The sequence below is a fragment of the Podarcis pityusensis genome (assembly GCF_964106645.2).
Source record: "Podarcis pityusensis genome assembly, chromosome: 10".
Classification (NCBI taxonomy): domain Eukaryota; kingdom Metazoa; phylum Chordata; class Lepidosauria; order Squamata; family Lacertidae; genus Podarcis; species Podarcis pityusensis.
Genome location: NC_138035.1, coordinates 65,111,930 through 65,126,391, shown reverse-complemented (window position 1 = coordinate 65,126,391; position 14,462 = coordinate 65,111,930). Strand labels below are relative to the sequence as shown.

The window sequence follows — 14,462 nt, the reverse complement described above, 5'->3', positions numbered from 1 at the left end:
GTGATATGTGGGGTACGGCATACCCCTCAACATTTCTATGATGAAAGTTGGGACAACAACAACAACAATTTTATTATGTATACCCTGCCCATCTGACTGGGTTGCCCCAGCCGCTCTGGCTTCCAACATATATAAAAGCATAATAAAACATTAAACAACTTCCCTACATAGGGCTGCCTTCCGATGTATTCTACTAAAGATTTTATAGTTACTTATCTCCTAGGCTCGAGAGTTGCATAACTCCATACCCTCCAACATTTATCTGATGAAAATAGGAATGTTCTACCATACCCTCCAGCATTTCTCCAATGAATTTTTCCCAAGGAAAAGAGGGACATTCTTGGATCAAATAATAATAATAATAAGAGCTTGGATTTGATATCCCGCTTTATCACTACCCTAAGGAGTCTCAAAGCGGCTAACATTCTCCTTTCCCTTCCTCCCCCACAACAAACACTCTGTGAGGTGAGTGGGGCTGAGAGACGTCAAAGAAGTGTGACTAGCCCAAGGTCACCCAGCAGCTGCATGTGGAGGAGCGGGGAATCGAACCCGGTTCACCAGATTATGAGTCCACTGCTCTTAACCACTACACCACACTGGCTCTAAATAAAAAACCGGGGTGGCTTCTGTAAATCCAGGACTGTCCTTGGAAAATAGGGACACTTGAAGGGGCTGTATATGGATGAGGAAATACCTAAATGTTGAAGAAGAATGGAATATTTCCTCAAATTTTCATGTTACTTGTACTGCACTCAGAATGTTCAAGCATTAGAAGTCCTTGTTGTTGTTGCTTAGTCATTTAGTCGTGTCCGGCTCTTTGTGACCCCATGAACAAGGGCACGCCAGACACTCCTGTCTTCCACTGCCTCCCACAATTTGGTCAAACTCATGTTCATAGCTTCGAGAACAATGTCCAACCATCTCTTCCTCTGTCGTCCCCTTCTCCATGTGCCCTCCATCTTTCCCAACATCAGGGTCTTTTCCAGGGAGTCTTCTCTTCTCATGAGGTGGCCAAAGTCTTGGAGCCTCAGCTTCAGGATCTGTCCTTCCAGTGAGCACTCAGGGCTCCTTCAGAATGGAGAGGTTTGATCTTCTTGCAGTCCATGGGACTCTCAAGAGTCTCCTCCAGCACCGTCCTACTTACTCATTATCTCCACACACTTACTTTTACACAGTGGAGGAGAAACAGGGCCATAGCTACTAGCTCATCCCTGACATAATGTTCTCATGGGCCCTACCTTACATGTAGATATGTCCACAGAGGGACAGCTATGTGCATGCAACTGTTTGTGTGTATAGAATTTCTGCTGCCTGGGTGACACACTGGCTTATTATTATTATTATTTTAACAGTACCCTTCATCCTAGGATCGCAGGGTGGTTTACAATGTAAAAACACAGAAATACATAGCATAGCAACAAACAAAAACAATACCAACCCACCAAACAGTTTAAAGGCCACAGATTATTTAATTAGTCAAAGGCCTAACTTAAAAAGATAGGCAAGACTACCACCAACTGGCTATCTTTCAGTACTGTGCAAACAGCGAAAGATGTCACCAAAACATATAGAATTCAAAATATCGGAGTGTCTGATACCTGGCTACCCTACCAGAGCGGTGAGCACAAAAAGAAAGTAACTGTAAAAGTTTAACTTTTGTATATCAAAATTTCTTATCAGGTGTTCATAAAAGCCTGAGTCAGGGCTACTAATGGAATGGTGGCTAAGTGGTTTTACTTGAAAGAGATCAGTGAGCAGAACTGGTCTAGGAGATGCGGACCAGAACTTTCTGTTTTGTAGTTTCTTAGCTCTTGCATACCCCGATTTTTCATACCTGTTGTGCTGTTTGTTTATGCATTAATCAATCAATCAATAAATTAATTAATCAGTTTGGTCACTGCAAAATTCTCAACTGGTAGCCAGGGGGCTGTGAGTTGAATTTTCTTTCAGTCCATATTTGGGAGCCTACAGGATCCTTCACCTTATGATGGTGATATCTCATTGGTAAAGCCTTGCGGAAGCCTTCTTTGGTGCTCACGAGGTCCTGCCCACAGCCACTGACATTCAGCTTGAAGCATCCTTTGGTAGCCAATATATACCTTATTTTTTGCTCTATAAGACTCACTTTTTCCCTCCTAAAAAGTAAGGGGAAATGTGTGTGCGTCTTATGGAGCGAATGCAGGCTGCGCAGCTATCCCAGAAGCCAGAACAGCAAGAGGGATTGCTGCTTTCACTGCGCAGCGATCCCTCTTGCTGTTCTGGCTTCTGAGATTCAGAATATTTTTTTTCTTGTTTTCCTCCTCCAAAAACTAGGTGCGTCTTGTGGTCTGGTGCATCTTATAGAGAGAAAAATACAGCGATAGGTTGTGGGATGTGTGGGGCTCTCACAACAGTTTGTCCAGTTTGCAGATGTGCCCACAGCCTCCACACCTCAAGTTGGCAATAAGGCTGGGCAATATATCAACATATCATCCCAAACTAGATTGAAGTCCATATTGTGATACCAGTTTCATAATTTTTGACCTGGCAATGTATGGTGAATCATGGTGTGTGTGTGTGTGTGTGTGTGTGTGTGTGTGTGTGTCTGCTGTGAAAAAAATCACAATGTGGGAAAAACTGTGAAGCCAGCCAATGCTTCTCTCGATTGCCTGCAGCCCCTGTTAATTATGCTGGCTAAGCTCGCCCCAGGGGGCATCGAATCACAAGAGCAGGCACCAGCAAAAATCACAATGTGGGGGAAAACTATGAAGTCATCCACTTGCCTCTACATAAATCCATCCTTATATCAGATGTGATGATATATCAGAATATCGTGATGTATAAAAGGTAAAGGGATCCCTGACCATTAGGTCCAGTCGTGGCTGACTCTGGGGTTGTGGCGCTTATCTCGCTTTATTGGCCGAGGGAGCCGGCGTACAGCTTCTGGGTCATGTGGCCAGCATGACTAAGCCACTTCTGGCGAACCAGAGCACCGCACGGAAACGCCGTTTACCTTCCCGCCAGAGTGGTACCTATTTATCTACTTGCACTTTGATGTGCTTTCGAACTGCTAGGTTTGCAGGAGCAGGGACCGAGCAACAGGAGCTCACCCCGTCGCTGGGATTTGAACCACTGACCTTCTGATCGGCAAGTCCTAGGCTCTGTGGTTTAACCCACAGCGCCACCCGCGTCCCAATCGTGATGTATAGCTGGTAATAAATCATGATGCTGAAAAGCAGATATCGCCCAGCCCTAGTTGGCAGCCTCTGCTCTGGAGTGTATATGTTGTTCATGCACATATGATATAGGCATACTTCTTAGTCTTCCTTAGGAAATCTGCAAAAATCCTTTATACAGTGGCTACTGGGATTCACTTCTTCATAGCAGATGTGATATCTGCAGGTAAAATTTGTTAGCAGCGAATTAGTCAAATGAACCTTTGTACATTTTGAGTTATAAAAAGAGCTTGTGTTGCTAGGCATCCAAATGACGGCACATGGGGAAAAACTACTGTGTGAGAGTGTAACATAAGGCTGCATGTGCAATTCAGAGAAATACATTTCTAGATTAATATAAAACAAAGTTGTTTTTTAAAGGATCCTGTAAGAAAATGTTTCAATGTTCATTGTGCCTTCTATGACTAAACAAAGGTACCCCTCCCCGCAACAGGACAAAACTGCAGGATTGCCCTGATAGTACCTCTAAAGGTAAAAGACCCCTGACAGTTAAGTCCAGTTGTGAACGACTCTGGGGTTGCAGCGCTCATCTCGCTTTACTGGCCAAGGGAGCTGGTGTTTGTCTGCAGACAGTTTTTCTGGGTCATGTGGCCAGCATGTCTAAGCCACTTCTGGCAAAACCAGAGCAGTGCACGGAAATGCCGTTTACCTTCCCACCGGAGTGGTACCTATTTATCTACTTGCACTCTGACATGCTTTCGAACTGCTAGGTTGGCAGGAGCTGGGACAGAGCAACGGGAGCTCACCCCATCGCTGGGATTCGAACCGCCAACCTTCTGATCGGCAAGCCCAAGGCTCTGTGGTTTAGACCACAGCGCCACCTTCAGCCAATTGCCAATAGGTGCCTGGGATTCACATTTTCACAGGTACAGAATGCAGCATATTCCTGATGATTTAAAAAAGTGTTATATTTGCAACAGAAGTGCATCACTGAGAAAGTTAAGTGTTCTGATTACCATAAATGGAAACCATATTTAGAATATATTTATTGGGTTACAGCTAATAGTGTCCATGAACTAGGAGAATGGGTGTCCGTTTGCACAATGGAACACTCTCTCTCTCACTTCCCCAATGTCCCTTCCAGATTGCTCCGAAAGGTTAGGAAAGCATGTACTATTGACCTTGTATGTGTCATTTAATGTATTTAATGCCCCCCCCCCCACGCCGCTCAAGTATGGAGGGTTCTTATAAATGCCAGAAAGGTGGTATCTGCTCTGCCACGTTCTTGTGCAAATTCAAATTTCTGCTGCTATATAACTTTCAGCGTATTGCAGATATTAGCATAACTGTGCAATCCGGTTTACTTCTGTATCTGCACCTGCACTTCATTCCTATTTTCAGATTTCCCAATGATTAAATGCATTCTGCCTGTGCAGGTTCACATAAATAAAGTTAACATTATATATTCAATCATGAGCCAATAACTGGGGGCTCTGTTCTGTCTTGCACGAGGCAAACATAAAACACCTGTTTAGGGGGAAAGCTATGTTTTTATCGGCCTTTATCGGCCTGGTTTTAAGAACCAGGACATAATCTACAATCTAGCAGCTGCAACAAAACAAACAGAGCCATCCTCCATTTTTGTTTTTTTTAAAGCTTACTGGCGGGAGGGGAGTTACTTTTTTAAAAAATTAACCAAGTTAAACAATCGCTGCTTAGCCGCCATGGTTAGAGAGCTCCAGCAGCAGTGGGACTTTGTGTGCACACTGGGAACTGAGCCCAGTGTTACCCAGGCAGCATGCAGCCACACATTGTGTTGGTGTAGGGTAGGTGGACCTGAGCAAACAGACTATGGAAGCCAGTGATGGCCAAACATGGCCTGCCAGCTATTTTGGGACAACAGTTCCCATCATCCCTGACCACTGGTCCTGTTAGCTAGGGATCATGGGAGTTGTAGGTCCAAAACAGCTGGAGGGCCAAGTTTGGCCATCACTTTCTCTTAGTGTTGTTTTGATTCTTTGACTTTCTGAACTAGGTTGATTGGGTTGTTCTGTTGGTTGGCTGTTCCTATCATCATCATCATCATCATCATCATCATCAAACCTTTTATTGGCATCACATCCAAGCATCAAAACATCCAAAACAAATCAATACAGAATTACCACTTCCCCAGTGGCACAAAACATTTGCTAAAAGAAAGGAGGCAGAGCAGTCTATTGTCACATCTCTAGGTCTCCAGGGAGATCGGGCGTCTGCAGTGTATTTTGACGACAAAAAAACAAATAGAGATATTTAGCCACTAACTTGGTGAGCTCCTGATCATTCCCCAGTAATATAAAATGTATGACCTCCAACTCTAGTTTCCATTTGGGGAGGCAGAGTTGATCTAGAAATTGCTGACGGAGATCAGCATATAGTTTACTATTAAGAACCATATGTGTAAGTGTTTCCACCAGGTGGTCTTCACATGGGCAAGTTCTTTCTCCTTCCACCCTGCCTGAGAACCTTCCGCAAAGGAGGTTTGATGGATTTGAATTAAACCTGTCTGGTGAAAATGACCTTTCTTGAGGGTTAAGCAGAAACTCAAGGTAATTGTGGTTAGTTTCATGTGCCCAAGAAAGTTGAAAGTTGAAAATAAAGTGGGGAACATGTTTTCTCTGCTGCTACTGTTAGTTCCTGGCACTCAATATCCTAGTTTTTATTATAGCCTTGGCAGATGGTAGGGACATCGGTCACAAAAGTTCCACTGACAGCCTCAGTTGCTGTACCTTCTTGTTAAACTGTTGTAGCCCTGGGGAAAGAAAGGGGTCTAACAAAACTTCGCTGTTCCTATCATTATCCCTGTTTAGTTGGCCACTTTGGGCAGCAATGTGTTAGAATTTCACAGGGCAGAGTTTGGGCGAGCATCTTTAGGTACCTTTATGGTGAATGGCGAGACCAGGGACTAACTTTCCAGGTTTGTGGGGCCTCTTGTCTTGGTAAGGATCACCTTGGGGGCAAACCACCCTGAGAGTGAGTGGGTCAAGAAGGCCTCCCTATCTACCCTCAGGCATGGGGCTGATAAAAGGGGGTGGTAGTGGAACCTAAGGCAATTCCCCTTTTCATGTAGCAAGGCAGGCTTCACCCAAAAGTGAGGTTCCCACACAGTCACACTGCAGATAATTTGTATAAATTTAAATAAGCATGCCCCCATGTTTTACCCAAACTTTTCTTGTGTCACGCCTTTTTATTTCATAGCTGTGGCCGCTACAGGCAACCCCAGTTTGTGTTGGAGTTGTGTTCTGGGTCATTGCATGCTTGCACAAAATTGTGTGCAATTGAAATATTCTGCCTTATTCAGCTTCTATCCCTCCTTGCGCCACTCTTTTAGTAACATCTTTTATGATGTTTCCAGGTGTCTTCTGTGTTCAGTGCTGTGCACATGTGCACAATCGCACACATATCCTTTGCGCCTAAAATGGGGTTTGCCTGTATAAGGTTTTCTGTCGATATAATTTTTTGCCTTAAAAGTTTTTTAGAGTAGTAATCCTATTGTTTTTTTTTAAGGAGTGGTAATATAGAAATATTATGGGAAAGATCTCAAGTTGAAGGGGGCGATATTTTATTTCCTGAGTAATTCCTATTGCTTAGAATTGTTTAAAGCAATTACATATTTTATGCTGATGTTATGTAACAGAAATAAGACTGAAGCAGAGTAATGATGAAGCTTTTAACTGGCTGCAGTTTGTTATTTTTAAACTGTACTGCGTTTCACCAAAGTTGTGGAGGTATGGATCCCCAATTCCAGGTATTTTGGATAAAGGATAGGTAATTCTTAACATACCTCTATTCCCTTTGAATACTTTTGTGCTTCTTGCACAAGTGTACTTGAAATAAATCTTTTATTTTAATCACTACTAAAGTAGTTCTTTCAACAAAGTAAAAGTGATTTGTTCCATGAAACCTTTTATAGAAAATAGTTTTCTGACTGGTCCAGACTGAAAGTTTTCATTTGGCTAGCACAAGGAGAATATGCTGGTTACCTCTGTTTTTATTGTATCCATAAGCTCGTTTTCCATTTGTTGTGGAGTGCCTGTGTGCCTGCTACGACAATGGATTGTGACTTTTTTTTCTGTAATAGAGTGGCTATGGTGCATTCAGTGACTATGGTACCTGTTGCTGGTTCTTTTTCCAGGTCAATTGGCTGCAGGTACATGTGAGATTGTTACGCTGGACAGAGATAGCAGTCAGCCCCGAAGGACTATAGCCCGACAAACAGCTCGTTGTGCATGTAAAAAAGGACAGATTGCCGGTACAACGAGAGCAAGGCCAGCCTGCGTCGATGGTAAGAGACAAAAGATCATTTAACTTAATATCCGCCCAGCACGGAATTGGTTATCAAGCACTTTATTTGTTCAGATTGAAAAAGGGTCTTGTCAAATATTTGTGCAATCACCAGCCAAGTGAACATGTTGACCCGAGGATTACGCTGGAAATTCTTATACACATTAACTGTGTGCCTCTAACAGGCAATTGACTCGCTTTCTCTTCTGGTCTGGAGCCTTTGTTTTCTGTTAGCTGATGAAGTTGAGAAATGTCCGGTCATTTCTCCATGGATCTGTATCTGTGGGATGGTTGTGTGTCAGTTCCATACCAATGGGCAACCAAGCCATGCTGTCCAGATGGTGTATTGGAACAAGTGCTGTACGTTTTCTCTGCCAGAATCCACAGACTTAGAATTGGTTTTGTAATGGTCTGGGAAATGGATGTCCTGCATTGCAGTACTATTGTGTTAAGAGAGAGATTGCTTCTCGAAAACCTTTCTATTGCTTCCTCCGAGCATCAAGACCTGGGTTCACAGCCAGCCTAACTGGCGTTGCTAGTTTAATACTCTACATCTTAATTTGAATCGTAGCCAACGTGACCACTCCTGCATGAAAGTTAATGTGGTTGGGGAGAGGTGGAAGTGCTAGGGAATATGACATTAGAATGGAACTGTTGTATTATACCTTATATTTCTGCTGCCCCTTACCTCATTAAAAACGTCATTCTGTATGATTCACTGCAGATGCAGTGTGTTGCCTGCAGCTTGCAAAAATGCTGATGTAGAGGGAGGATGAAAATATTTCACTTTGAAATCATTTTTATGTCTCAAATGAGCTGCTGTATTCCAACTAAGACACCAGTGGTGCAGTCAGCAGTGTAAGCCTGCTGATGAAAACTTACCGACAAACGTTCAGGTTGCAATTAAACTGAGATAAAACAGGACTCCTGTTATAAATAGACAGCATTAAAAATAGCATGTTTTGATTTAGGTTTTGCAGGGGAAAATACAAACGGATGCTTCTGTAAAAAAAGATAATAAATTCAGGTCTGCTTTGAAAAATGACTCACACTTGAGCCCATTAAAAAAAATAAAAAATGCTGAGACTTCAGTACCATTTCATCAGAATTTGACTCCCCCACTGACTATCAAAGAAGACAGCGCAAAGGGGATTTCATTGCCTGCCCACCAAGCTAAATATAAAACATCACATCCATTCTATTTTTGTGTTTTGCCTTCATTCTTGTTGGTACTCTAAAATCTGCTTGTTCTTTCTGTTTGCTCCATCATATTTTGCCATGGTATGTTTAGTTGTTTTCCCCCTTCCCTTTAGATTTAAATAATGCAGTTCTAAGTCAAAGATCTTAATAGGTCTACTAATTTTGGAATTGCATTTGATTTGTCTGGCATGTTAACTTGCTTTATTTTTGCATAGTTTAAAGATTCCTATCCAACTTTTCCTCTAGTATACTCAGTTTATGATATATTTGAGTTCTTCTACCTGAAGATATAGATGCAGCTTTGGTTCAGCCAAAGTCATTATGTGCATATGATTTAGATATGTAATAGTGTTGAGTGTCTAGATATGTATTAGTGTTGAGTTGAATGTTCTACATTTGCAGACTCATTTATTCTGTACCAATGAAATAAAAAATATATATTTTATTTTGATTTAGGATAGATTTTGTTATGAATTCTGTTCTTTTATTCCCATCGTGCATGTTATTTATTAATACCCTATTTGGAAGTAAACTTTATTACAACCAATATAATTTATAACCAAAAATGTGTATCAGATTCTGTGTAAGTTGTCATTATAAAATATTTATCAGCATCATTTTCTTAAATAATTCAAATAGTGAACTCAAGTGGCTCAGTGTCTATCAGGTTGGTAGTAAAGAGACTACCTCAAATTAGAATATTGATTGGTGCATAGTCAGGGAACTCCCTAGTTATTTAGAAGGATGTAAGTATGTATAAGTAACCCTGAAATGACCTGATAAGGACTTACGAATCTGAAGAATTTAGGGGTTGTTGATGCTATAAACAGTTGAGCCTGTAGCAATGATAAATTCTAGAGCAACTGAACTTGTTTGATAGAGCTTCAGACTGCATCCCAAAGGCAGGGACTTCTGCCTTTATTGTTACATTTTATTTAGGCAGAGGGAGAAACCCACTGCTGCACCTCACAGCTACCATAAATTCTGAATTTAGCCTTTCTTCTCCCTTTGCACTCTTTTTGCTTCTGCCACAGGAAGAAGGGCAGTAAAGGTACTCAAAGTCAGAAAGACTATAATCTAGCAGTTAAGTCTGATTGAGAGCAATTGAGACAGAGAATGTCAATGCATATGTTAATTACAAGAACAAATTAAACTGAAATGTTTTTAAATATATATTAAATTAAGGTGAAGTAATGAGCGTAACATTTTAAAAACCATAGTGAATTGCTATAACTTAATAAAATTAGATAAGGTTTCTTTAAATATAGTCAATTCACTAAGCGTTATTCTTGCTAGGGCAGCATACAGTTAACAAAATAAATAAAATCAGAAATAAAGCAAAGTAACAAATAGTTGCTATTAACATGTCAAAGGCAAACATGTAAAGGTAACCTGCCATCTTCAGAGTGTCTTTCTTAGTGCCATGGGATATTTGACAAAATGTGGGTGGACATGACTTTTCAGTTGACTAGCATTCCCAACCTAGATTTGTATTCATAACACTTCATAGTTCATTTCAAATCATGGTTTACCTCAGTGTTATATAACAGCCTCTTAGATACAAGACTTTTATAGGTTTGATTCCCTGTTGCATCTCTGGTTTAATATTCACATATGTTAGTGTTCATATCTGATGACTAGCATGTTTTCACTTGACACTGATTTTTATTTTTTTAGACCAGAATGTTAATCACATTACCTTCAGCTAATATTATTTTCTCTCTTCCCGTCCCACACCCAGTTATCTTTGAAAACCTACAGAGAATAGTTGGGGTCAAAACTGACTGTGAATGAATCCTAGTTCACCAGACTCTTACAAAATTATGGTGTGTGTGCTTTTCGTTGTGTCCTTGAAAGGGAGAATGTAAAATATGTTGCACTCTAAATATAGAAAATAAGAGCAATACATAATTAAATTAATGCACTGCAACTGTGATCCATGAAATAGTTACAGTTGACACTTGGATTTTAGCCATTCTAATTGCATTGACTTCAATGGGTGCAAATTGTTTTAAATTAAAGCACCGGGGCTTAAATAGCTTATCTTCAGTGAAACTAAAATGGCTGCACTCCAAATACCCTGTCTTAGTGTATTCATGAGCTGAGCTGAATAAGTACAGTTCTTATGACTATAAGAAGTTTTATGGATTGGTATCCGTTAAATTCCTGAAAATACTCTGAATGTACTGTAGGAGATCTCAGCCTTTAAATGTCATCCTACTTAAGATATAAGGCTTCTTAAGATTATAAATACTGAATTTATAGTGTGTGTTACTGCTTTCACTGGATATAAATCTAGCACAAATAAAACAAAAAAGGAAAGATCTGATGGATTTGTTACTAGCATGGTGTTGGCTGGTGGGGGAAACTTTAGGAAGACAGGTGTTTGTTGCTAAAACCTTGGGATTATTCCATATCCGTATTCAGACGAATAGGCTTGGATAATTTATTTCAAGACAGAAGAGTGAACTAGTTTCAGTAGTTATTGGTCTTATCATATAACTGCTAATTAGGTATTGCGTGTTCAGATCCCGAGACCTCCCCAATAAATAAAGACACATTTGACTCAAATTTTTGTTCTGGTTTTTGGCAGAATTTAGGCCACAACTTTATTGATTACAGATAAGTGAGTGGTTGCATAGGCTCTGGTTTGACTAGCTCCCTACACCCTTGCAGGTAGCGCTGACCCAGAGCTCTATCATAGGTCAGCCAAAGGTGAACACCTGAGGCAGGTGAAAAGCCTGGGAACAGATTCTGTTCTCTCCCCAGATGCTTCCCTGGACTCAGGCATGGGCACAACCTCCTACCGGGGGTTGACCAAACCAATTTGAGTCCTTGGATTCCTTTAACAGAATACCCTTCACATAGGGATTGGCACAGCTCCACATCCCTATCCACCTTGAACCAGTGCCTATCCGCAACCTTACAAGTTGTGACTATTTGCTAGGTGGCAGGCGAAACCCAAATGGCAACAGCCAATCAGCCAAGTGGGAAAATTCCTACCGTGCCCCTGTCCCAATGACAGATGACACATGACGGCGTAGCAAAGTCAATTGCTGGAAAAACCCTAAATATAGGGAGAGGTGTGCGGGTGTTCTGATGCACGAGCGAAAAGAGGAAGCTCTACGACATGTGCATGGGTATAAATAGGTGCCTTGAACTGTTTGCCTTTTTTCCCATTGGCCAAATTGAACCCAGCAATGAGGGACCATGAATCGGGCGTTGTGGCTATCCAAACGACCCGACCCACAAGCTTGGGTCACGTTGATCTCACCGCTTATGGCGAGATGAATTCTCCAGCCTTTGGACTAGTAGAATTCATGCCAAACTCCTGAGTTATGGAATCTCTCCCTTAGATTCCCTAAAACTAGATCAAATCACTGCTCAAAGACTGATCCGCCAAAGACTGGATGACATCGATTTACAGCGAAATTATACGCTGGGGGGAGGTGTTTGTTCGCCCCAGAACATTGGTATTACTTTAACTTACTGCGTTCCATCATACCTCTCCTCCCTTTCGACTGTTGCCCATAGGCTGGCCTTCACCAAAGCGAGGTTTAACGTTTTTCCCTCCAATGTCCTGAGACATAGATTCTCAAAGGGCCAAGCCTCCGCCATGTGCGAATGTGATAAGGAGACGCCGGAGTCGCTTCAGCACATTATGTTCACTTGCCCCTTGTTCAACGGGCCACGGGCAAACTTGTTGGGATCAATCATGCAGAAACTAGAGGGTACCCCACCAAAATTCCACCTTGCCCAAATCTTGCAGGATAAGGATACCCATACGACCCAGAAAGTGGCTAGGTTTCTGGTCGCTGTCCTTACCCAAAAGCGTTGCCAAGGAGCACTACAAGCTAATTAAGGCGCAGTATGTCATTCCATCTCATAGTATTTTATTGTTACAGTGGTGTTTTAGCGGCTGTTTTTACCTACGTGCACAAGCTGTTATTTATGTCTTGTTTTTATCTGTATGGGCCTATGGCCGTAATAAATATTATTATTATTATTATGATCTCACCGCAACATGTGCCCTCTGTGAGGAGGACATGATTTGTCAAGTTGCTAAACCAGTACCTTTTCTTCTTTCATTCAGGAAAAAAAAATAGTCGTATGGTCACAATTATCACCACTGAGGAGGTGAGACATTGGTCGAAGTCTAACTTTATGCTCTTTAAAGGCTTACAGTTAATTCAACTCTTTCTTTTCACGTAATATGAATACAGATAGACATAAGGCTACAATAACTTCATAGGTCCCTTCCACATCTGTGTACACAGAAAGATCAGCCATGCATCATAATTGCAGAAAGAAATTCTAATAATACCATAGTAATTCGGATGCTAATGCAGCTTGGCAACCTGTGACTAGTGAAGATTTATTCTAGTTGAATGGAGAACGTTACTTGGATACCACAAGTATTTAATGTTTCAAATGAAACAGTCCAAATTATCTTGGAGCACAATGAAGTTCCTCAGCCATGAGGTAAAGACAGAGGTACCGGTTGGATCCAAGCTTTTAAGTTTTTTAATTGTGTTTCAGACAAGTTAGTCTGACACCGTATGTACCGAACACAGAAGAGATAGTAGACTTTTTTGGAATGTCACTATATGCTGATCTACATGGTAAAAACTGCAAGGAGGACATGACAGCACCAGTGTGACAGCTGTCTTATGCAGTGGTTATAAATGCATTGGGTTATATTTAATTATGTCACCCTGTTTTCCTTGCACAATGGAACTTTTCAGCCTTATCTCCCTGTGTCCCTCCACAGTCTGCTCCAGGGTTTCCAAGGAGAGAATAGGGAGGGGAGGTCCAACTGTACTTGCGCAAATGGGTTGACTTAAATGGATACAACCAATTAGCTTGTATCACGTGGAGAATCATTGTACCAATATAAAACAATAATGATAATGTATGTGAAGCAGGCTTCTTCTACTAGTTCCAGAGATTATGGCCTTGGGATAGTCAGCCATCAAGTGTTACATCCGGAGTTTCAGATGACGTCCAAAACAGCTTTCACCATCTCTCCCTCATGAGAAGAATTAATTACAGTGGTACCTTGGTTTTAGAACAGCTTAGTTGATGAACAACTTGGATTAAGAACGCTGTAAACCCGGAAGTAGGTGTTTTGGTTTGTGAACTTTGCCTTGGAATAAGAACATGTTTCGTTTCCTGTTGAGTGTGTTCCATTTGTAAATTGAGTCGCCCGCTGCTATGGGAAAGCACGCCTTTGTTTAAGAGCACTTTGGTTTAAGAACGAACTTCTGGAACGGATTAAGTTCATAAACCACTGTACATCAAAGGCATACTTGGCAAGCACCATCCATAATTTGATGTTAAGGCAAACATGTATGTGCACCGGCTGCTGTCAGAGGTTGGAAAATACGAGTGCACTTCCTGTGTGGTGTGGTCACTGATGGTAGAAGGGAAAAAAAGAAGTACCTTACAGATGATATACCAGTTATCATATGGACTTTGAAATTAACACTGTTGGTTTTATGCAGCGGTTGCTCTTCATCCATCTGACTAATGTGTTTTGCGCTATAAGGAATTGAAATGACTGCTGGTGCAACTGTCCTTCTGTCCAGTACACTGGGTTGGTTTGCTTATCTCCTGTGAAAGTGCTACTATGGTTGTTGGGAAACGGCTGTGAGCCTCTGAATGTAATTTTTTTTTGAAACATTACTGAGGTGGGGGAGAAAAGTGTTCTCTCTCATGCATTTCTATGGCTCATGTGTACGGTTTCCTGTGTTTTGTGGATAATTTTAAGAGGCAGAATAAGGT

General features: G+C 41.4%; 1 protein-coding gene across 11 annotated transcripts in view; it reads left to right on the top strand.

Moving 5' to 3' along the window:
* Positions 1-14,462, top strand: part of TAFA5 (TAFA chemokine like family member 5) — a 353,621-nt gene that overhangs the window by 164,123 nt on the left and 175,036 nt on the right. For all 11 annotated transcript variants that reach the window (XR_013991161.1, XR_013991162.1, XR_013991163.1 and 8 more), the window contains exon 2: positions 7,330-7,479. Coding sequence is in view for 4 of the 11 variants with exons in the window: in XM_081023879.1 (XP_080880005.1) it covers positions 7,330-7,479 (150 nt within the window). In the remaining 7 variants the exon portion in view is untranslated. The remainder of the gene's footprint in view (positions 1-7,329; positions 7,480-14,462) is intronic.